This window comes from Scyliorhinus torazame, chromosome 4, assembly GCF_047496885.1.
Source record: "Scyliorhinus torazame isolate Kashiwa2021f chromosome 4, sScyTor2.1, whole genome shotgun sequence".
NCBI classification, from domain to species: Eukaryota; Metazoa; Chordata; class Chondrichthyes; order Carcharhiniformes; family Scyliorhinidae; genus Scyliorhinus; species Scyliorhinus torazame.
The window spans coordinates 216,944,440-216,969,091 of NC_092710.1; the positions used below are offsets into that span (position 1 = coordinate 216,944,440).

General features: G+C 45.5%; 1 protein-coding gene across 50 annotated transcripts in view; it reads left to right on the top strand.

The window, feature by feature from the left end:
* LOC140410753 (uncharacterized) overlaps positions 1-24,652 on the top strand; it is a 526,658-nt gene that overhangs the window by 270,162 nt on the left and 231,844 nt on the right. For all 50 annotated transcript variants that reach the window (XM_072499281.1, XM_072499289.1, XM_072499285.1 and 47 more), the window contains one exon: positions 12,713-12,763. In XM_072499281.1, coding sequence (XP_072355382.1) covers positions 12,713-12,763 — 51 coding nt within the window. The remainder of the gene's footprint in view (positions 1-12,712; positions 12,764-24,652) is intronic.

Consider the following 24,652-nt stretch of genomic DNA (forward strand, 5'->3'; position numbering starts at 1 on the left):
ATCACGGACAAGGCAGCAGCTGCTGAGAAAGGCTGTACCGCCTTTGCCTTTTAAGGACTAAGAGTTTAAAAGTATCTTAAAAAGTCTCCCAACCTCATACACAATCTACAATTTCACCTGTAAAGAGATTGGACCTCTTGATAGAATAACCAGGAGTGCCTGACTTCATGACCGGCTGAACATTCTTCTCTTCAAAGTAATCCTGATATCTTGACCTCAATCATCTGACGTTACTTGAACCACAGTTCAAGAGTGGGAAGATCCTTCGTCTACACAGGACATACAAAGACACATGAAATGTTAGCTATTGGAGAGGATTTTTCATCACGTGACAATGCGGCGGAGAATCTTGTGTCGGGGAAAAAAATAGGATCGATGCCCGACACGTTTGCGATGTCCCCCATTGATGTTGGCATTAAAGTTCAACACCAATGGGAGAATGCATGTGGGTCATTAATGGACTGTATGCCAGATTCTTAACCCTTCTGTGATGCTCTGGCCCTCGCAGCTGAGATTCACATGGGAATGGGTTGGTGCAAGTATTTGCAAACATGGCCCTGACACGATGGACCTCGCGGTAGGTCAAGGGGGTAATTATTTAAGGTCAGTGCCCCAAATTGCCATTGGAGGGTCCCCCACAATGCAAATCCTGCCCACCACATCCCCAGATATGCCCATCAGAGACATCCGCCAGATCCCCATTTTAACACCCTATCAGAATTCCCCCATATCAGAGAACCCCCCCATTTCAGAGAACCCCCCCCCCGCGTATTAGAGAACCCCCCCCCGAATCAGAAACCCCTCCCATATCAGAGAACCCCCCCCCGTATCAGAGAACACCCCCCGTGTCAGAGAACCCCCCCCGTATCGGAGAAGCCCCCATACCAAAGAACCCCCCATATCAGAGAACCTCGCATATCAGAGAACCCCCCTTTCATGAGAACCCCCTGCTGTATTAGAGAACCCCCCCGAACCAGAAGCCCCTCCCATATCAGAGAACCCCCCGTATCAGAGAACCCCCTGTATCAGAGAACCCCACCATATCAGAGAACTCCCCATATCAGAGAACTCCCCGTATCAGAGAACCCCCCCATGTCAGAGAACCCCCTGTATCGGAGAACCCCCCATATCAGAGAACATAGAACATAGAAAATTACAGTGCAGTACAGGCCCTTCGGCCGTCGATGTTGCACCAACCCGTCTACATTATTCCCTTATCGTCCATATGTTTATCCAATGGCCATTTGAATGCCCTTAATGTTGGCGAGTCCACTGCTGTTGCAGACAGGGCATTCCACGCCCTTACTACTCTCGGAGTAAAGAACCTACCTCTGACATCTGTCCTATATCTATCTCCCCTCAATTTAAAGCTATGTCCCCTCATGCTAGACTTCACCATCTGAGGAAAAAGGCTCTCACTGTCCACACTATCTAATCCTCTGATCATCTTGTATGCCTCAATTAAGTCACCTCTCAGCCTTCTTCTCTCTAACGAAAACAGCCTCAAATCCCTCAGCCTCCCCTCATAAGATCTTCCCTCCATAACAGGCAACATTCTGGTAAAGCTCCTCTGCACCCTTTCCAATGCATCCACATCCTTCCTATAATGCGGCGACCAGAATTGCACGCAATACTCCAAATGCGTCCGCACCAGAGTTTTGTACAGCTGCAACATGACCTCATTGCTCCAAAACTCAATCCTTCTACCAATAAAAGCTAACACACCGTACACCTTCTTAACAACCCTCTCAACCTGGGTGGCAACTTTCAGGGATCTATGTACATGGACACCGAGATCTCTCTGCTCATCCACACTACCAAGAATCTTACCATTAGCCCAGTACTCTGTCTTCCTGTTATTCCTTCCAAAATGAATCACCTCACACTTTTCTGCATTAAACTCCATTTGCCACCTCTCAGCCCAGCGCTGCAGCTTATCTATGTCCGTCTGTAACTTGTAACATCCTTCCGTACTGTCCACAACTCCACCGACTTTAGTGTCATCTGCAAATTTACTCACCCATCCTTCTACGTCCTCCTCCAGGTCATTTATAAAAATGACAAACAGCAGTGGCCCCAAAACAGATCCTTGTGGTACACCACTAGTAACTGGACTCCAGTCTGAACATTTCCCATCAACCACCACCCTTTGTCTTCTTCCAGCTAGCCAATTTCTGATCCAAACTGCTAAATCACCCTGAATCCCATGCCTCCGTATTTTCTGCAGTAGCCTACCGTGGGGAACCTTATTAAACGCTTTACTGAAATCCATATACACCACATCAACTGCTTTACCCTCATCCACCTGTTTGGTCACCTTCTCAAAGAACTCAATAAGGTTTGTGAGGCACGACCTACCCTTCACAAAACCGTGTTGACTATCTCTAATCAAATTATTCCTTTCCAGATGATTATACATCCTATCTCTTATAAATGTTTCCAAGACTTTGCCCACAACAGAAGTAAGGCTCACTGGTCTATAGTTACCGGGATTGTCTCTACTCCCCTACTTGAACAAAGGGATAACATTTGCTATCCTCCAGTCTTCTGGCACTATTCCTGTGAACAAAGATGACTTAAAGATCAAAGCCAAAGGCTCAGCAATCTCCTCGCTAGCGTCCCAGAGAATCCTAGGATAAATCCCATCTGGCCCAGGGGACTTATCTATTTTCACACTTTCCAGAATTGCTAACACCTCCTCCTTATGAACCTCAAGACCTTCTAGTCTAGAACCCAGAATCTCAGTATTCTCCTCGACAGCATTGTCTTTTGCCTGGTGAATACTGACGAAAAATATTCATTTAGCACCTCTCCTATCTCCTCGGACTCCATGCACAACTTCCCACTACTGTCCTTGACTGGCCCTACTCTTACCCTAGTCATTCTTTTATTCCTGATATATCTATAGAAAGCTTTAGGGTTATTCTTGATCCTACCTGCCAAAGACTTCTCATGTCCCCTCCTGGCTCTTCTTAGCTCTCTCTTTAGGTCCCTCCTAGTTAACTTATAACTCTCGAGCACCCTAACTGAACCTTAATGTCTCATCTTTACATAAGCCTCCTTCTTCGTCTTGACAAGTGTTTCGACTGCTTTAGTAAACCACGGTTCCCTCGCTCGACCACTTCCTCCCTGCGCAGTAGCTGTTCCTTGAACAAGCTCCACATTTCCATTGTGCCCATCCCCTGCAGTGTTCTTCTCCATCTGATGCATCCTAAGTCTTGCCTCATCACATCATAATTGCCTTTCCTCCAGATATAACTCTTGCCCTGTGGTGTATGCCTATCCCTTTCCATCACGAAAGTAAACGTAAACGAATTGTGGTCACTATCACCAAAGTGCTACCCTACCTCCAAATCTAACACCTGTCCTGGTTCATTACCCAGTACCAAATCCAATATGGCCTCGCCTCTCGTTGGCCTATCTACATACTGTGTCAGGAAACTCTCCTGCACACATTGACCATAAACAGACCCATCTAAAGTACTCGAACTATCGCGTTTCCAGTCAATATTTGGAAAGTTAAAGTCCCCCATAACAACTACCCTGTTGCTTTCGCTCCTATCCAGAATCATCTTTGCAATCAATTCCTCTACATCTCTGGAACTTTTCGGAGGCCTATAGAAAACCCCTAACAGGGTGACCTCTCCTTTCCTGTTTCTAACCTCAGCCCATACTGCCTCAGTAGACGAGTCCTCATCAAATGTCCTTTCTGCCACCGTAATACTGTCCTAGACTAACAATGCCACCCCTCCCCCTCTTTTACCAACTTCCCTGAGCTTACTGAAATATCTAAACCCCGGCACCTGCAACAACCATTCCTGTCCCTGCTCTATCCATGTCTCCGAAATGGCCACAACATCGATGTCCCAGGTACCAACCCATGCCGCAAGTTCACCCACCTTATTCCGGATGCTCCTGGCATTGAAGAAGACACACTTTAAACTACCTTCCTGCCTGCCAGTACACTCCTGCAACTTTGAAACCTTACTCATGACCTCACTGCTCTCAACCTCCTGTATACTGGAGCTACAATTCAGGTTCCCAATCCCCTGCTGAAATAGTTTAAACCCTCCCGAAGAGCATTAGCAAATTCCCCCCCCCCAGGATATTGGTACCCCTCTGGTCCAGGTGTAGACCATCCCATTTGTAGAGGTCCCACTGACCCCAGAATGAGCCCCAATTATCCAGAAATCTGAAACCCTCCTTCCTGCACCATCCCTGTAGCCATGTGTTCAACTCCTCTCTCTCCCTATTCCTCATCTCGCTAGCACGTGGCACAGGTAACAACCCAGAGATAATAACTCTGTTTGTCTTAGATCTAAGTTTCCACCCTAGCTCCCTGAATTCCTGCCTTACAGCCCTATCCCTTTTCCTACCTATGTCGTTGGTACCTATGTGGACCACTTAAGGATCCCGAAAACACGATCCGAGACAGCACGGACCCTGGAACCTGGGAGGCAACACACCAACCGCGAGTCTCTCTTGTTCCCACAGAATCTCCTATCTATCCCCCTAACTATGGAGTCTCCAATGACTAATGCTCTATTCCTCTCCCGCCTTCCCTTCTGAGCAACAGGGACAGACTCTGTGCCAGAGAACTGTACCCCATGGCTTACCTCTGGTAAGTCATCCCCCCCAACAGTATCCAAAGCGGTATACTTGTTACTAAGGGGAACGATCACAGGCGATCCCTGTACTGACTGCTTCCTCCCAGCCCCTCTCACCGTCACCCATCTATCTTTATTCTTTGGAGTAACTCCCTCCCTGAAGCTTCGATCAATAACCACCTCTGCCTTCCGAGTGATCCAAAGTTCATCCAGCTCCAGTTCCTTAACGCGGTTTCTGAGGAGCTGGAGATGGGTGCACTTCCCACAGATGAAATCAGCAGGGACACTGACGGCGTCCCTCACCTCAAACATTCTGCAGGAGGAACATTGTACTACCTTCCCTGCCATCCACTATAGATTTTTAAAAAAGAAAGAGTTTACCTGTTATTCACTCTACCATTTAGGTTAAAGGAGGTGGAAGGGTGGGGGACACTACAAGTGTAGTGGCTAGGGTTTAGTAACTGCCCAACTTAAATACAGGTAAAAATAAGACACTTAACCAGCAACCACTGCACCCCACATGAAAACAGCAATCAGCTGTTATGGGCCTGCGCAAACAATTTAAATCTTTACTACTTACCCAGCAGTCACTCTGTCCTCACTCCGACTGGATTTAGCTGGAAACTCCCTACAGTTAGGTTTTTAAAAATTTACTCCCCTTCTCAGCAAGCACTCACTCAGCAACCACTGCGCCCCGCACGATAATGCCTCATGGAAAAGAAAAACTACTTATCAGTCATCAGTCAATCACTTACCTGCAGGCTGTGACGTCACGGTTCAACTTCTTTCTGCTTCTACCTGCCCTCGAGCATTCCTCTCGGCTGGGATCACTACAGCGGTTGTTGTTTTTTGGTTAGAGGAGGGGGTAGGGAGGGAAACACTGAAGAAGTGTTTCGGGTTAAAGTGTCACTTGACAACAGCTCCTCCACAAACCACCTTCATGTTACGGTGACCACAATGCACGTATGCAAATTCCCCCCACAACAGCCAATCAGCAGCTCCGCTCTACTGCCCTCTGCTGGATACTTGCCTTCACTTGAACAGCTAGGGTCTCTTGCACAGGTACATCTTCAAGTTACGGTGACCACAATGCACGTATGCAAATTCCCCCCACAACAGCCAATCAGCAGCTCCGCTCTACTGCCCTCTGCTGAACCTCCCATATCAACGAACCTCCTCATATCAGAGAACCCCCTTGTATCAGAGAACCCCCCATATCAGAGAGCCTTCCCATATCAGAGAACACCCCTGTATCAGAGAACCTCCTTGTATCAGAGAACTGCCCCATGTCAGAGAACCCCCTTGGATCAGAGAACTGCCCCATATCAGACAGCCTCCCCATAGCAGAGAAGCTCCCCATAGCAAAGAACCTCCCAGAGCAGAGAACCTCCCCATATCAGAGAACTTCACATATTAGAGAATCCCCAATAACAGACACCCCACCCCATACATCACCCTTTCTGGAAGCTAACGAGCAGCCCAGGCAGACAGTGATAAAAAATAATTCCTTCTTCCTCATCAGCCCCTTACACCTGCTACCTCAGATAGATATGCAGAAAGCAGTTGCTCTTACTTCATAGAAAACCAATACCACATCACAAGGGTTTAAACCTCCTCAGATCTTTTCACCTGTAAGATTTTTATTCACTTCAAAGGGGAATAGCTTTTAGTAGGTAATAATTGACCAATCCAGACAGTCAGATGTCTCAATTGTTTATTTTAACTTCTCTTCACATTTGAATGCATCTCAAGTCACCTGCTTTGAACCTAGCCACAATATTTATAAGTCTCAAGGAGTTGAGTGCTTTCACTTCCTTTTTTCCTCAGCAGAAAGCACTTAACTGCTTTGATGTGGTCAGAGCTGTCAATTATAGCTAAACGCATATAAACATTGTGGTTAAGTTCACAACTGGTGATTTGAGATACATTTAAGCGTGAAGAGAAATGAAAATAAACAATCCAGACATCTGGCTGACTGGTAGCTGTCAATTACAACCTGCTGAAAGCTATTTCTCTTTGAAGTGGACAGAAAGTTGCAGATCAAGGGATCTGAGGTAGGTCAAAGACTTGTGATGTGGTATCAGCGTTCTATGAAGTAACAGATGCTGCTTTCTGGACATCTATCTGAGGTAGCAAGTGTAAGAGATAGGTGAGTGCAAAAACAGTGACTAATGGGGGGGAGGGGGGGGCGGTTCCCTGTTGTGGGGTTCTTTTATGTGGGGGGGGTTCTCTGATATTGGGGCCTCTAGTGGTGGTCTCTGATATGGACGGAGTCCTTTGGTGGGGGTCTCTGATAGGAGGGAGTTGTCTGGTGGCGGTATCTGATGGTGGGATTTTTAATGGGAGTGTCAGTGTGGGGTTTGGGTCACCCTAATGCGTGTGTCCTGGGGATGGGGGTGACCCAGCAATTTCCATGGTGGGTGTGAAGGTGGAGGATACCCCTACCTGTCAGCAGGGGGGGGGGCGGGGGGGTTACAGGAATTATGTTGCTGGGGAGGGGGACCAGCCACCGGTTCTCACTACCAGGCCTCCACAAACAATGGCGCCCTGGCAGCGGAATTCACGATGGAATCCCTTGCAATCGCTGCCATGCACAAACTCGCATGGCTGGAGAGGGATTGTTTCTGGAGAGAATGTACTGCTTGTGGGCACAGCTCTGAGCGCCAGCACGCACCCCACCTGATTCCGTTCCGGCAGGAGAACATGGTCTCCCAGCCAGAGAATCCAGCCCATTCTGTTTGTTTATGCTTGTAGAACTGCATTATCTTTTCTTTTGAAAATATTTTTATTTGGTTTTCACATTCTATACATGAAACAAAACAATGTAGAAAATAAGAACAACAGAAACCACTTCCGCGCCCCCCCGACACCCAACCCTACCAACCAGCAGCCCAATTAGGGGAGGCGCTGCCATAGTGGTATTATCACTATGCAATCCAGGACTAGTAATCCAGAGCCCCCGAGTAATTCTCGGGGTCCCCGGTTCAAATCCCGCCACTGCAGGTGGTGAAATCTGAATTCAACCAGCAATTTAAAGTCTAATGATGACCATGAAACCATTGTCGATTGTTGTAAAAAACTCATCTGGTTCTCCAATGTCCTTTGGAGATGGAAATCTGCCGTCCTTACCTGGTCTGGCCTATATTTGACTCCAGACCCACAGCAATGTGGTTGACTCTTAACTGCCAATAAAGAGCAATTAGGAATGGCACACACATCCCATGAACAAATACATTTTTTTAAAACCTCGAAGAATAGCCCACCCAACCCTATGCGCATGCCCCCCCCCTCCCCCTCCCACAGCAGTTGATGGTAACCAAATCTTTAAAGTGAAGAATAAACAGACTCCATCTCTTGTGGAACCCCTTAATTGCCCACCTCAAGGTAAAGTTAACATTCTCCAAATACAGGAACTCCATCAGATCCCCAAGCCATACTGAGGCGCTGGGTGGAGAGGCTGCCCTCCACCCAACAGGACTCACCTGTGATCAATCATCAAGGCAAAGGCTAAAACATCTGACCCTGTTCCCATCTGCAGCTCTGTCGAGTCCAAAACCCCAAATATGGCCCCCAGGGGACTGGGCTCCAAATCCAAGTGCAGGATCATTGACATGGTGCTGAAAATTGGCCGGCGATATTTCTCCAACTTCGGGCAGAAATAGAATATATGTACATGATTGCCTGGACCTCTCCCACACAGCCCGCAAATGTCCTCCACCCCTTGAACAAGCATCTCATCTTCAACCTCGTCAGGTGTGCCGTGTGCCCCACCTTTAACTGTATTAACCACAGCCTCGCATACTAGGTTGAGGCATTCACCCTCCCCAACACCTTACACCACAACCCCTCCTTCAATGCCAACCCCAGTTCCTCCTCCCACTTGACCTTAACCCCCTCCAATGACATTATATCCTCCTCCAAAATCCTCCCATAAATCGCCGAAATGCCCCCCACCAAACCCATCACTGGCAATCCCCCCTCCAACAACGAGGAGGAAGGTTTACCGGAAACATTGGAAAAAGCTTCCTTGCAAAGCTCTGTTCATGCATATACTTAAAGGCAGCCCCCCCCGCCCCCCCCCCCCCCACTGCGGAATCCCAAACTTCTCTGTCAACTCCTCCAAACTTGTAAACCACTCTTCCAAAGATAAGTCCTTAATTTCCATCACCACTCATTCCTCCCAGCTGCGAAAACTAGCATCCACTCACGCTGGCCCAAACACATGGGGCGGGATTCTCCCCTACCCGGTGGGACAGGCTGTGCCGATGCCGAGGAGTGGCGTGAATCCTCCGCACCTTCAGGGGCCAGGCTGGCGCCGGCGCCGAAGGGCTTGGCGCTGCGCCAACCGGCGCCGGTGAGCCTCTGCGAGTTGGCGCATGCGCGGGAGCGCCAGCATTTGCTGGCGCCATCCCAGCACATGGGCAGGGGGGTTCTTCTCTGCGCCGGCCATGGCACGGAGGGAAAGAGGGACTGTTACACCGGCCGGCACAGAGGGAAAGAGTGCCCCCACGGCACAGGTCCGGCCCGTGGATTGTGGACCCCCCAGGGCCAGATCCCCCCGTGCCCCCACGAGGACTCCGCAGGCCACCCACAGAGCCAGGTCCCGCCGGTAGGGACCTGGTGTATTTTACGCCGGTGGGATCCACCAAAAATGGGCGGCCACTCGGCCTATCGCAGGCCAGGAATTGCCGAGGGGGGGGGGGTGCTGCCAATGGCCCCCGACTGGCGCGGTGCGATTCCCGCCCCCACCGAAATATCGCCGCTGGAGAATCCGGCATCCAGCATCAGGGAGGTGGGGCAGGTTTCACGCCGCCCCCCGACAATTTTCCGGCCCGGCGGGGGGTCGGAGAATCCCGCCCATGATTCTTTCGAACTGGCATCAACTTCAACCCTGCCCCAACTTAACTGTCATCGCAATTGCCTCCAAATCGTCAGCGCGGCTACCACCACCAGACTACCTGGTGCCTACAAATAGGGACCAGATGGAATGGCACTCGTGCGGCTCTCCAAGGGGATCGGAATCCCCCAGATGCATGCCCTTTGGGCGGGTAGTGCCCGGGCACTGCTGGTGCTACCTGGGTACCGTGGTAGTGCCAGTCTGGCACCCTGTCAGTACCATCAGGCCCTGGGGACTTATTGAGTTTTAATCCCATCAACTTCTCCAAAACAATTTCCTGACCAATATGGATTTTCTTCAGTTCCTCCTTCATGCTCGACGATCTGTCCCCTCGTATTTCCGGAAGGTTATTTGTTTCATCCTCAGTGAAGACCGATCCAAAGTAATTGTTCAACTGGTCTGACATCTCTTTGCCCATTATGAATTTACTTATTTCTAACTGTAAGGGACCTACATTTGTCTTCACCAGTCTCAAATCCTTTGCAGTCAGTTTTTATGTTTTCTGCAAGTTTACTCTCATGTTCTATTTTCCCCTTCCGAATTAAACAGTCTGTCCTCCTCTGCTGAATTTTAAATTGCTCCTAGTCCTCAGCCTTACTGCTTTTTTGGCCAATTTATATGCTTCCTCTTTGGCTTTAACACTATCCGTTATTAGCCTTGGTTGAGCCACCTTCCCCCATCTTACTCTTTGGCCAGACAGGAATATACAATTGTTGAAGTTTATCCATGCGTTCTTTAAATGTCTGCCATTGCCTATCCACCGGCAACCCCTTAAGTATTCTTTGCCAGCTTATCCTAGCCAATGCAAGTCTCATACCATCAAAGTTAGCTTTCTTCAGGTTCAGGATCCTAGTCTCAAACTTAACTGGGTCACTCTCCATCTAAATGAAGAATTCTACCATATTATGATCACTCTTCTCTAAAGGATCTTGCACCACAACATTGCCAATTAATCCTTTCTCATTGCCCAGTCAAGGAAGGCCTGCTCTCTAGATGGGGGTGGGGGTGGGGGGTGGGGGGGTGGGGGGGGGGGTGTAGCATGCAGCAGTAAGGGCTGGATATATGGCTAGCAAATAGGTGGAGTCTTGGGAGAGATTGACAAACACGTTGTCTGCAAAAAGACAATGAGAAGGTAAATGGTTGTGATCAAGGCTAAGATAGTGGCACATTGAGAGATCAGGATAAGCTAGTGACAGAACAAAGATAATCAGTCTGTCAAAGAACACTCTGGAACAGGGAACAGATGGCCTAAGTGAGATGGTGGGACGGGAGACCGTGGTAAGTGAAAACAAGAAGGAAATCGGGATGAAAAGGGGGATGGAAAAATGAATCAATGGAAGAAATGAAAATAAATTGATAGAAATAAAAGTAGGGTGAAAGGTGGAAGAGAGAGTTCACATTTTGAAGTTGTGAACTCAATGTTCAGTACGGAAGGCTGTAACGTGCCAAATCAGAAGATGAGGTGCTATTCCTCCAGTTCGCATTAGGCTTCATTGGAACATTGTAGCAGGCCAATGACCGAGCCATGTCCCGTCTCCCCACAACTGTCTGAATCTCATCCTATTTCCAGTTCTGACTAGCTTCGAAGTAGAGTCAACCAGTCTCAAAACATTAGCTGTTCTCTCTCCACAGATGCTGTCAGACCAGGTGAGATTTTCCAGCATTTTTCTGTTTTTGTTTCAGATTCCAATATCCGCAGTAATTTGCTTTCAGTCTACCTAGTGCTTAATTGGTACATGATATCATGAAGGCAAAGGTGTGCTTTTGCAATTTAAAAATGTGCTTGATGCCATCAAATTTCACCTTTGTCTCACATCTGATGGGTGTTGCTTGGTCTACATGAATACCCCATTCGTATTTTTCTGTGCTAAGCTATTAGTGGATGATGGAAAACCTGAAAGGCAGTTGTTGCCACTTTGCATATTTAGTTAACTAAACTGCAGAAATTCTTTAGGTCCATGACCCAGCCATACTGAAAGTGGGTGGCACAGTGGTTAGCACTGCTGCCTCACAGCTCCAGGGGCCAGCTTCAATTTCGGTCTCGGGTCACTGTCTGTGTGGATTTGCACTTCCTCCCCGTCTCTGTGTCGGGTGCTCCAGTTTCCTCCCACAGTCCAAAGATGTGCAGGTTACGTGGATTGGCCATTGTAAATTGCCTCTTAGTTCCAAAAGGTTATGTCAAGTTACTCTTTCCAAGGGCCGGTGCAGACTCGATGGGCCGAATGTAAATTTTATTATTCGATGGTGAAGCAAAATACTGTAGATGCTGGAGATCTGAATTATACACAAGAGGTGCTGGAAGCATCTGTAGAGAGAGAAACAGAAGTCAAATTCAGTTCTGAAGAAGAGACATATTGGACTTAAAAAACCAATTCTATTTCTCTCTCCACAGATGCTGCTAGGTCAGCTGACATTTTCCAGTACTTGCCTTTTATTATCAGTACTGAAAATATACACTGGAACTGTCACCCCCTACTAGAATAAGAATTCAGACCTTGACCTCTGGAATTCCCTCCCTAACCTCCCCCTCTTGATCTTTCTTTCCTCCAAGATGTTTCTTAAAACTTATCCCTTTGATCAAGCATTTGGTCATCGGTCTTGATTTCTCTTTGGATGCCTTCGTATCACATTTTGTTTGATAATGCCTCTTAAAATGTTTTGCTAAGTTAGAGATGTTATGTAAATTGTTAGATACGGCCCAAAACCTTTTGGGGTAAATCTTGGGGCAGAAGAGTGTGTTACTCGAAATTATTTGTGCACAAATTAGCAATTATCTTTCTTTTCATAAATACACTTAAAGTGTCTTTGGACCTATGTACCTACCTTTGCTCGGCCCCTTTAAGGGAGCAAGTTGCATTGACCATGTGACTGGCTTGGGGCCAATCCCACAGGAAGGTGCAAACCCCAGCCAACGGGGAGTTTACATAGGGGTCTGAGAGAAGGATCCAGGGTATTGTGTACCAGGGAGCTGAATAATAAAGATCTGTGCATAGTGTTCTGTGCCTTTTGTCTATCTGCCTTTGACTTTCATCAATAAACCCCGTTGTTTATTACTGGAAGCCTCCAGTGTATGTCTTGAGCCATCATAGTACCCTACAAAGGAAATTGGTGTTGGAGAAAAATGGTGAATAATTGCTATTAAGATTAATATTTATTATATACGTCAATGAGTATTTTGAATAACTATAAGATATTTTTTATTTGACAGAAACTGAAAAAGAAAAACAGAGAAAGCCTCCCACCAAACCAAAGGAGAAAGGTAATAGAGTGTATTATGGAGCTGTGAATCTGCATTTTGAAACTTCAAACATAAAACTGACAAGCAAATGAAGATCAGCAGTCCATCAAGCCTGCTCCCAAACCTTGATGGCTGGAGCAGCTTGATGAGGCATTACTTCTCTCTCACCACACCAACTAGGAATGTTTCCAAAGGTTCTCAACTCATTGAGAAATGAAGAACCATCTAAATTCAGTTCATTCCTACTCCTATAAGTTAAAGTTAAATCTTTCTCCAGCTCAGGTTAAAAAATCAAAAGTCAGTGAAGGCAGCTGGTGATTTAAATGGCCAGCTACCTCTGAAATTCACGCATGCACATACATTGATGTAACTCCAGTTTTGCCCCTGTGAAGATGGGAAATGCCAGGTTTGGTGGGGCCTAGGGTGTGGAGTGTGATGGGGGACATAAGACCATAAGACATCGGAGCGTAAGTAAGGCCATTCGGCCCATCGAGTCCACTCCACCATTCAATCATGGCTGATTTCAACTCCATTTACCCGCTCTCTCTCCATAGCCCACTAACCTCAAACTTTTCAGAGACAGCCTCCTTCAGGTTTATGACAACAGGTCGAATGAAGCAAGCACTGATTTTCTTTTTAATATTGAAGCCAGTTTTTCAAACATTTAAAGGGTGGCATATTTAAATAGTTTGACAGCTCCCATGACAGTTTCCTTGACAGCGCCCATGACAGTTTCCCTGACAGTTCCAATGAACTTGATAGTTCCAATGTGCTCATCCAATGTTTACATACATTCATGTCTACTTTTAACAATCTCAACTGACACTTTACCTCTCCCAAAGGGCACTTTACCTCTCCCGGCGGGGATCTCACCCCTCTCAAAAGTGTACTGCAACCTATCCTAAAGGATAGCTGACTTTTCCAAAAAGGCACCCAACTCTCCAGAGAACTCTGCTAACTTTACACATTCTCCTGATAAATGTAAAGTGCAAAAGTTGTGTTTTGGGTATTACACTAGCGGACATTGGATCTGACTGAAGGCAGCAGTATTTTAACAAGCGGAGTTGCCTTTGTGGACCATTGATAAGCAAATTGCATCTGGGGAAAATGGCTGAAGCCGAATTGTGGGTCGGGACTTACAGATTGGGGCCTGTGGCACCATTTTGGCTAAGGTATGGATCTTCAATTGCGTGGAAATTCAGGCCCAAGTTTTGCAAGTTTAAATAATTTAAGGTTTTTTAAGGCAAAGAATTTCCACATCCTTCCTTCCTTTGATTTAGACAGCTAGATTGTGCAGTTTCTCAATATTCATTTGTGGCTAAGGAGAATGAGCGGAAAGTGGGATTAATTAGATGGCTGCAGGAAAGAGCCTGCACATGCTTGAAGGGTCGGGTGGGATTCTCTAATCCTGAGGCTAAGTGTTGATACCATCGTAAATGCCGTCGCATTTTACGACGGCGTCAACAGGCCCCCAGGATCAGCGATCCTGCGCCCTACAGGGGGCCAGCACGACACTGGAGTGACTCACGCAGCTCCGGCGCCGATGGCGGCGATTCAATGGCCCGGTGTCGGAGAATCCGGCCCCCTATTTCTGGCTGTATAATCCTTTCATTCTAACCTCCTACCTTTCAAGGAATATTTGCTAAAGGTGAGGGGGAAGCAGGGAATGGAGAAGAATTTACAAAGGCAATTGATAGAAAAGAAAAGGAACGTGGGGACAACTTGGGGTTATGACAGAGGAGAGTGAAGTCTGGTAAAGCTTGAAATGATTGAACCAGATCTAGCAAAGGATGACTAACCCAGTTGCATACCTGGTATTTTCAAATAAATGGAATGAATGCAGATTTGGGGCTGAAAGATGGCAGGAAGAGGTAGGTGATATGGAATATAAATAATTGGTTAGTGATACTCTTATTGTTCATATTGTTTGGTGACACTTCAAATAATAAACCAGATTACATATGATGCCACTAATATCCAGGAGGTAAGCATCAGCTAGCTTAGAATGAAGATAGATGGGCAAACAAAACATTTTGGCGCATTGGTGTAAAAATTAGACTTGTTACTGTTATGTTTTCTGACCAGTCTTTAACACTACATTACGTATTTGCAGCTATAATAATAAATATGAAGACAATAGCTTTACAGTGGATTTTATGTTCTGGAAACATCACTGCTTAAATTGACAGTTTAATTCAGAAATCTATTTTTCTCTTTGTTATCAAGTTTAAGGTACATCAAGATCTTTAAAAAATGCTGTACTAATGCAGGAAGGAAATAGCTAATGATGCTGAAAGTCTTTTACCAGATATTGACATTGTGCCGCTTGTGTTTAACTCTCAGTGTTAAGTAGCTTGGAGCATGCCTATATGATGCTCTGCTTCATTTAGCTTGTAATGCTACCCGGAGATGATTGACATGATCTGCTGTTTAAAATGACAGGACATTCATTCAGAAGATCAGTATGTCAGTATTCTGAAATTTTTAGACAATTTATTTCCATATTCAAACCGTTCTTCAAAAGAGTGAATAGGTTGTTCTGCCTTTCTCCTTGATGTATTATTGATTTTGTTGTGTCTTAGCTTATTACTTCATCAGGGGAACTTGTCTAGTGGACTGATTCCATATGGAATCATACTTTTGTCTAATCAACTCATGTCAAAGAGGAGTTAGAGGTTCTTGTAAGTTGTTAGGGCAGGTTGTGAATTACCTTGTACTTTATTCTTAATGAATTCAATGACCTGGTTGTAATGGTCTAATAAAAATATATCCTTTCCAATTTATGCACATTGCTTCCAAAGGAAGTTATTGTTGATGGACCACAAATCAAGCAGAGAAAAATAAGAAACCATTGGTAGATTCAATAACGTTATTAAAGGTTTGAAGATTACCATTGATCTCCAGTAAGCTTACGTAACATTAAATTATAAAGAAATGTAGGCGTAATTAATGTTAAATTTAATGCAACATTTATTGCAGCATTATTTTAACTTCAATTCTATGTTTAGCATAATTATAAGAAGCTTGAATGTGAAAAACTCCTATGGCACAGCAGGAGGCCATTCGGCCTACCGCGCCCATACTAGATCTTTTAAAGTGCTCTTGAATGAGTCGCAGCTCACAAATCAGTTTTCCAACTTGCATCTGCTGTCAGAAAGAATGTTTGCTGCTGATGGGCTCTCAAACGCAAATGTTCCATGCGGTACTTTTACAGAATTACACTAGTTATTCTGGAAGGTGGGGTTCATTATCAGGTTGTGTCATTGTTGACAAGTAACATGCACTGTACTTACTGAGGATATTAGCTGAGGATTAGATGGCCTCTTGATGGGAGTAAGCATAGGTAGGAATTGCACATCAATAGCTTCTCTTGTACTGCATTGTAATTCTTTCACAGAGTTAATCTTGGCCATGAGACCCAGCTCCTACCCACTGTTCCACTAAACTACAAGTACCTTTGCAGGTCCCCATATGCTAGCTAATAACATTTGTGGTTCTCTTCAGTTGCTGTTCCTCTCTTTTTAAAATCTTCCATAATCACGCCTCTTCTCAAAAAAACAACACATGACCCCACTGTCCTTGCAGACTACCACCCATCTGCAACTACCCTTTTCTCTTCAAAGTCCTTGGATGTGTTGTCTCCTCTCAATTCTGTGCCCAATTTTCCCAGAACTCCATTTTGAAATCCCTCCAATTAGATATCCACTTTTGCCACAGTATTGAAACAGCTCTTCTTTTGTCACAAATGGCATCTTTTGTGACTGTGACAAAGGCAACTTTATTTCCTGGTTCTTCTTGTCATGCCTGAAATCTTTTGCAGATTGACCACACCATCCTCCTTCAAAGCCTTTCCACTGTTGTTCCATGGGTGGGACTGCTCTCACCTGCTTCCACTCTTAGCTATCTAATTATAGTCAGAGAATCACTTGTAATTGCTTCTCTTCCTGCTCCAGAATTGTTGCGTCGGTTGTCCCCAGGATTCTGTACTTTACCCCTTCTATTTTATATTGACATGTGAGAGTCCCCTTAAGAAAAGTGTGTTTCACCAATTGGCTGCAGTGATGTCAGTGTGTGGGTGGAGCTGAGCTCTGGCTCTGCTTTTACTTTTGTTCTTGAGCTGGCAGCTACAGTGTGTTTTTGGTTTTGTTTTCAGAGTTGGAGAGCTGTATTCACAGCAAGAAGATGTTATGATCTCTCTCTCTGCAATCTAAAGCATGTCTCCAAATCACTTGATGACTTCAAAGTAATATCTGTTTCTGTAGGGAATTTAAACCTGCTGTCTTTATTTAAAAAGGGTTTAACTTATAGATGTTGTTTGGGAAGTTATTAAGGGTTATCTATTATAAAATGTTAACTGGATTCATAGAATTAGCATTGTTTTTGTTTTAAAATAATTTTAGTTCTCTGTTGCATCATACCTGTAAAGTGGGCCCTTGTGCTCCCCATAACCATAATAATATCTACATGCTGCCACTTGGCTACATCACTGAAAGTGCAGCAATTGTTTTCACATCTACACTGAGGACCCAGTTCTACCTCATCGACACCTCTCTTAATTCATCATTGTTCCAAAATATCAGACAGCTTATCTGCCATCTACGACTGGATGAACAAATGTTTTCTCGAATTAAGTATTGGGAACACTGAAGCCATTGTTCAGACCCTGCTCCAGACTCCTATCCCTAGCAACCAACTCCATCCATCTCTCTGGTTATAGTTTGAAGTTAAGTAAAATTAATGGCAATCTTGGTGTCATATTTGACTCCAAGATGAGCTTCTGACATTTATTCGCACCACTGCTTTCCCTCTCCATAACATCACCTGAATTTGCCCCATCTCAACTCTTCTGTTGCTGAAATGCTTATTCATGCCTTTGTTACCTCTCGGCTTTATTATTTCAATACACTCGGCTGATCACCAAAATTCTACCTTTTGAGAAACTATCTCATCCCTTTCTTAACTGGTCCCTTCCAAAGTTCCAGTCAATCACAGCTCACCTCCTCATCGCCTGACTGCAGCATTGGCATTGGCCACCGCCCCTGCTGGCACTATCAGTACATCAAGTTGTCAGCCCCTGATTAGTTGGCAGAACTCTTGAGTTGAGGCTTCCTGTCATAAAGGGCAGAATTCCCACTTCCAACCTATTGACGTCCTTAAAAATTCATTCTTGGGATGGGGGCATCACTAGCTAAGCCAGCATTTATTGCCCATCTGCAATTGCCTTGAGAAGGAGGTGGTGAGCTGCCTTCTTGAACCCCTGCGGTCCATGTGGTGTAACCTGCAGCACCCAGAGTGCTGTTAAATGCTAATTGAAAGTTAAATAGTTAAATGACTGCAGGGCAGCAATTCATCCCCTGGGCTGATCAAGCAACATTCTGATTTTAAAACTTTTTTTTTCAAATTCCTCCATGGCCTCACTTCTCTCTATCTTTGTCATTTCTCCAGCCTGACATATCTCTGCTTATCTAATTGTGACCTATTGAGCATCCCCAATTTTACTCCACCCGTGGTGTCCGTACCTTAATTTGTCTATGAGATACGTTCTGGAATTTCCTTCTGGCACTGCTTCAGCTCCTTTCCTCACTTTTCTCCTTTAAGAAACTCCTTTAAAAGAGATGAAAGAAGAGGGGGAAGCCCTAGCAGAAGAGTTGAAGGATAAATGGGAGGAGGAGCTGGGGGAGTAGATCGAGGAAGGTTTGTGGGCTGATGCCCTAGGTAGGGTTAATTCCTCCTCCTCGTGTGCCAGGCTCAGCCTGATACAATTTAAGGTGGTTCACACAGCGCACTTGACGGGGGCGAGGTTGAGTAGGTTCTTTGGGGTAGAGGACAGATGTGGAAGGTGTTCAGGGAGCCCGGCGAACCATTTCAACATGTTTTGGTCATGCCCGGCACTGGAGGGGTTCTGGAGAGGAGTGGCGGGAGCAATATCTCAGGTGGTGAAAGTCCGGGTCAAGCCAAGCTGGGGGCTAGCAATATTCGGAGTAGTGGATGAGCCGGGAGTGCAGGAGGCGAAAGAGGCCGGAATTCTGGCCTTTGCGTCCCTAGTAGCCCGGCGAAGGATCTTGTTATTGTGGAAGGAGGCGAAGCCCCCTAGCCTGGAGGCCTGGATAAATGACATGGCCGGGTTCATTAAGTTGGAGAGGATTAAGTTTGCCTGGAGAGGGTCTGCGCAGGGGTTCTACAGGCGGTGGCAACCGTTCCTAGACTACCTCGCGGAGCGTTAGAGGAAGGACGGTCAGCAGCAGCAGCAACCCTGGTGGGGGGGGGGGGTGGAGTTAGGGGGGAACGAGAGACTGTTTGAGGGGATGGATGAGCAAGAGATAACATGGAGGGTGGGGGAAACTGGCACGTGCGAGTGAGAGCCAGTGTATAAAGCTATGTAAATATACCATTTTGCCATGTAAATATCTTGCTCAGTGCGATTTTGTGTTATTTTGTTTCGGGGGGGGGGGTTTATTGTTTGTAAGGGGAAAAAATTGTGTTGTCAAAAAATCTTAATAAGTATATTTTTAAAAAAAGAAACTCCTTTAAAACCTATCTTTTTGACCAAGCTTTTGGACATCTGACCAAATATCTCCTTTTGTTCGCGGCATCGTATTTTGTTTTAAAATGTTTCTGTGAAGTGCCTTGAGATGCTTTATTATGTTATGGGCACTATATAAATGTACCTTGTATACTTGTGTAAAAATGGACCCTAGTTTTTCAGGAATCAAACAGTATTGTGATTATTAATTATTTACCAGTAATTACTATGCTTCAGTAGTTTAAAGGCTCATGTGGAAACCTATAGATTTCCTCTCTGCCAATTCTACTGGCCATCTCCTAGACAATCGAGAAGACTAATGTTTGTACCATGAACTTTCACAATGCCTTTGAGGAAGAATAACAAGTACACGTTTCAATTTAAAATTCAAGTTGTAACATTTGCAGATAAGACTAAATATTAAGCATTGGCAAAGGATTTTAATGTTTCCAAGAAAATAATTAGAAGCTTGGGAAAGATATCCAATAAATTAGAAAAGATGAAGAATAAAGGTGCCAACGGATGAACATTCAGCAAGTGGCCTCACCTGGAGGAAAAAGTGCTAGAATAGGTTAATAATGGGCATTGGCAAAATGGTCATATTGTTATCCATGGAGCTAGCCGACTCTGCACCCTCAGAGAAATAAAGAAAGATTTAGAAATCAAAGCAAGTGCTGAATAAGGTTCATAAAAAGGCACAAATTAGCACTCTGTCAGAAAACCAAAATTGCACAGCATCTGCTCACTGAATTCAATACTAAAATCATTGAATTCCACCGTTTTGTTGTCTGACATTGAGAACAAAATGCATATCGATCGGCTCACATTGGAATATAGATGAAACAAGGATGAACTTTAAAATGCCAGCAAACAAGGCCATTTCCAAGATTGCTGAAAAAACTTGCAAAGCTGTTTGACCATGAGAAGACATGGGCTGGATTCTCCGCCCCGCCACATTTCTGTTTTACCCCGCCAGTGGAATGCTCCGTTACGCCGGCTAGTCAATGGGGTTTCCCATTGTGGGGCAGCTCCACGCTGTCGGGAAACCCCCGGGCTGCCAGCAAAATGGAGCATCCCGCCGGCGGAGACTGAAGCCCAAGGTTCACAGTGGTTCCATCTTGTATGGCACAAAATTCTCCCCAAAGAGAAATTTGGGGGGGGCGGGGGAATTTGGAGGACGGCAGGGGCGGGATTCACGCGGGGTCGGAGAATCCCGCTCCCAATGTTCCTCATCTTTCAGATAATGTCCTTGAGATGTTTATTTATACACATAAATAAAAGATGAATCATAAGATCCCGGAAATAACTGCCACATCTATGTTAATCGATCTTACATCACTGATCACTTCATCAACCTGGTGGGATTTGAACATGTCCCAGACAAACCTTTTTTGTCTGTCTCAAGTTCCACAGTGCTTTGATCTATTTTTTGCAACTACCTTCATCTGTCAATCCTTTCTTGTAAGCATGGACGAGAATGCCTTTTCCACCCAACACTAAGGGCAATTTTGGACACTAAGGGCAATTTATCATGGCCAATCCGCCTAACACGCACACACGGGGAGGATGTACAGACTCCGCACAGACAGTGACCCAAGCTGGAATCAAACCTGGGACCCTGGAGCTGTGAAGCAATTGTGCTATCCATAATGCTGCCTTGCTGCCCTTAAGAACAATTAATCTACACTATTTCATTCTACCGTAATCCATGTACCCATCCAATAGCCGCTTGAAGGTCCCTAATGTTTCCGACTCAGCTACTTCCACAGGCAGTGCATTCCATGCCCCCACTACTCTCAGGGTAAAGAACCTACCTCTGACATCCCCCTATATCTTCCACCATTCACTTTAAATTTATGTCCCCTTGTAATGGTTTGTTCCACCCAGGGAAAAAGTATCTGACTGTCTACTCTATCTATTCCCCTGATCATCTTATAAACCTCTATCAAGTCACCCCTCATCCTTCTCCGTTCTAATGAGAAAAGGCCTAGCACCCTCAACCTTTCCTCGTAAGACCTACTCTCTATTCCAGGCAACATCCTGGTAAATCTCCTTTGCACCTTTTCCAAAGCTTCCACATCCTTCCTAAAATGAGGCGACCAGAACTGCACACAGTACTCCAAATGTGGCCTTACCAAAGTTTTGTAGAACTGCATCATCAACTCACGGCTCTTAAATTCAATCCCTCTGTTAATGAACGCTAGCACACCATAGGCCTTCTTCACAGCTCTATCCACTTGAGTGGCAACTTTCAAAGATCTATGAACATAGACCCTAAGATCTCTCTGCTCCTCCACATTGCCAAGAATCCTACCGTACCCTGGCAATAACCCTGACAATTGGCACTGCCATCTGGGCATCTTGGAAATGCCAGGAAGGCACCCAAGTAGCATTGACAGGGTGTCAGGCTGGAAGTGCCCAGGTGGCACCAGCAGTGCCAGGGTACCACCCTGCCCAAAGGGCATGCACTTGGGGGCCTCCAATCCCCTGGGAGATTCCCATGAGTGCTGTTCCACCTGGTCCCCATTGTAGAGACCAGTACTGAACGGCACTCGTCTGAAGTAGATCCCAACAGCTCGGGTGCCTCAGGAAACTGCATATTACAGTGAGACTAGCTGTCTCACTCTAAAATGCAGATTTGCCCAAAAGTGATCCCACCCACAATTAGTTCATTTTATAGGGGGTAACAAATTAGCATCAAGTGGGGGATTCGTTCGCTCATGGGAAGTATAGAGTAGGAATAAATAGTTCATTTTTGTGTTGGCAAGCTGATGCTAGATGTGAGCCACAGGGATTATTGTTGGAGCCTCAACTATTGACAATCTATATCAGTGACTTGGATGAAAGAGGTGAAGGTTATGGCAGCTAAATTTACTAATGACAGAAATAGATAAGAAAATAAGTTGTCAAAAGGCTGTACAGAGGGATTTAGATAAATTAAGTGAGAGGGCAAAGAATTGTCGGATGAAATACCATGTGGGAAAATGTGAACTTGTCCACTTTGACAGGAAGAATAAGAAATAAGTGTGCTATTTAAAGGGAGAGAAATTGCAGAGCTCTGAAATAGAGGGATCTGGGCACCCTGGTTAATAAATTACGAAAAGATAGTGTGCAGGTGCAGCAAGTAAATCAGAACACAAATGGGATGTTGCCTTATTTGCAAGAGGAACGGAATATAAAAGTAGTTAAAAGTATTGCAGCTGTACCCAAGTAGCATTGACAGGGTGTCAGGCTGGAAGTGCCCAGGTGGCACCAGCAGTGCCAGGGTACCACCCTGTGAGACCACATCTGGAATTCTCCATGCTTAAGAAGGAATATCCAAAGGAGTCCAAGACGGTTCACTGAACTAATTCTTTGGATGAAGCTGTGGAAAGATTGAGCAGGTTGGCATATCGGAGTTTAGAAGAATGAGAGGGTATCTGATTGATGTGCATAAAATACTAAATGGGATTAATAAAGTAAACGTAGATCGCTTGTGGGGAAATTTAGAATGAGTGGTCACGGATATAGGTTGAGAGGCGGTAGAACTAAGATGAGGAGGAACTACTTGTCACAGAGGGTGGTGAATATGTGGAACATGCCGCCCAATAGAGTGGCAGAATCTGAGTCATTAAGATATTTTTTGATTTAAAAAACGTGTTAACCTGAGGATCACTACATCTCAGGCAAGGGGCACGGTTGAGAAAGCAGGGCAACAGGTGTGGGGGGGGGGGGGTGGTGTGGATTTGAGACCAGGAAGAGATCAGCCAATATCTGATTGAATGGCGGAGCAGGCTCGAAGGGCTGAATTTCCTACTTCTGCTCCTAATTCCTATATTAAGAGGTAATCTTTTTTGTTATTAAATCAATGCCAGCATTCATTTCCCATCCGTAATTGCCCTTAAGGAGATGTGGCGAGTTATCAAAAGTTGCTTATTCCTATTTAGCGCAAGAGTAGAAAGGGAACTGTGGCCAAATCATGGCTCACAAGGGAAATTAGAGATAATATTAGATTCAAAGACGGACATACAAATTAGTGAGAGGCAGCACGGTTTTGTGAGGGGAGGTCGTGTGTCACTAACTTGATAGAGTTTTTCGAGGAGGTCACAAAAATGATTGATCCAGGTAGGGCAGTGGATGTTATCTATATGGACTTCAGTAAGGACTTTGACAAGGTCCCTTATGGCAGACTGGTACAAAAGGTGAAGTCACACGGGATCAGAGGTGAGCTGGCAAGATGGATACAGAACTGGCTAGGTCATAGAAGGCAGAGAGTAGCAATGGAAGGGTGTTTATCTGATTGGAGGGCTGTGACTAGTGGTGTTTCACAGGGATCAGTGCTGGGACCTTTGCTATTCGTAGTATATATAAATGATTTGAAGGAAAATGTAACTGGTCTGATTAGTAAATTTGCGGACGACACAAAGGTTGATGGAATTGCGGATAGCGATGAGGACTGTCAGAGGATACAGCAGGATTTAAATTGTTTGGAGACTTGGGCGGCGAGATGGCAGATGGAATTTAATCCGGACAAATGTGAGGTAATGCATTTTGGAAGGTCTAATACAGGTAGGGAATATACAGTGAATGATAGAACCCTCAAGAGTATTGACAGTCAGAGAGATCTAGGTGTACAGGTCCACAGGCCACTGAAAGGGGCAACACAGGCGGAGAAGGTAATCAAGAAGGCATACGGCATGCTTGCCTTCATTGGCCAGGGCATTTAGTACAAGAATTGGCAGGTCATGTTGCAGCTGTGTAGAACCTTAGTTAGTCCACACTTGGAGTATAGTGTTCAATTCTGGTCGCCACACTACCAGAAGGATGTGGAGGCTTTAGAGAGGGTGTAGATGAGATTTACCAGGATGTTGCCTGGTATGGAGGGCATTAGCTATGAGGAGTGGTTGAATAAACTTGGCTTGTTCTCACTGGAACGAAGGAGGTTGAGGGACGACCTGATAGAGGTCTACAAAATCATGAGGGGCATAGACAGAGTGGATAGTCAGAGGCTTTTCCCCAGGGTAGAGGGGTCAATTACTTGGGGCATAGGTTTAAAGTGCGAGGGGCAAGGTTTAGAGGAGATGTACGAGGCAAGTTTTTTTACACAGAGGGCAGTGGGTGCCTGGAACCCACTGCCGGAGGGGGAGGTGGAAGCAAGGACGATAGTGACATTTAAGGGGCATCTTGCCAAAGACATGAATAGGATGGGAATAGAGGGATACGTACCCCAGAAGCGTAGAAGATTTTAGTTCAGACGGGCAGCAAGGTCGGCGCAGGCTTGGAGGGCCGAAGGGCCTGTTCCTATTCTGTACTTTTCTTTGTTCTTTGTAAAAAGCAGCAGATCTAAGGATTGGGAACAGTTTAAAATTCAGCAGAGGCAGACCAAGGGATTGATTAAGAAGGGAAAA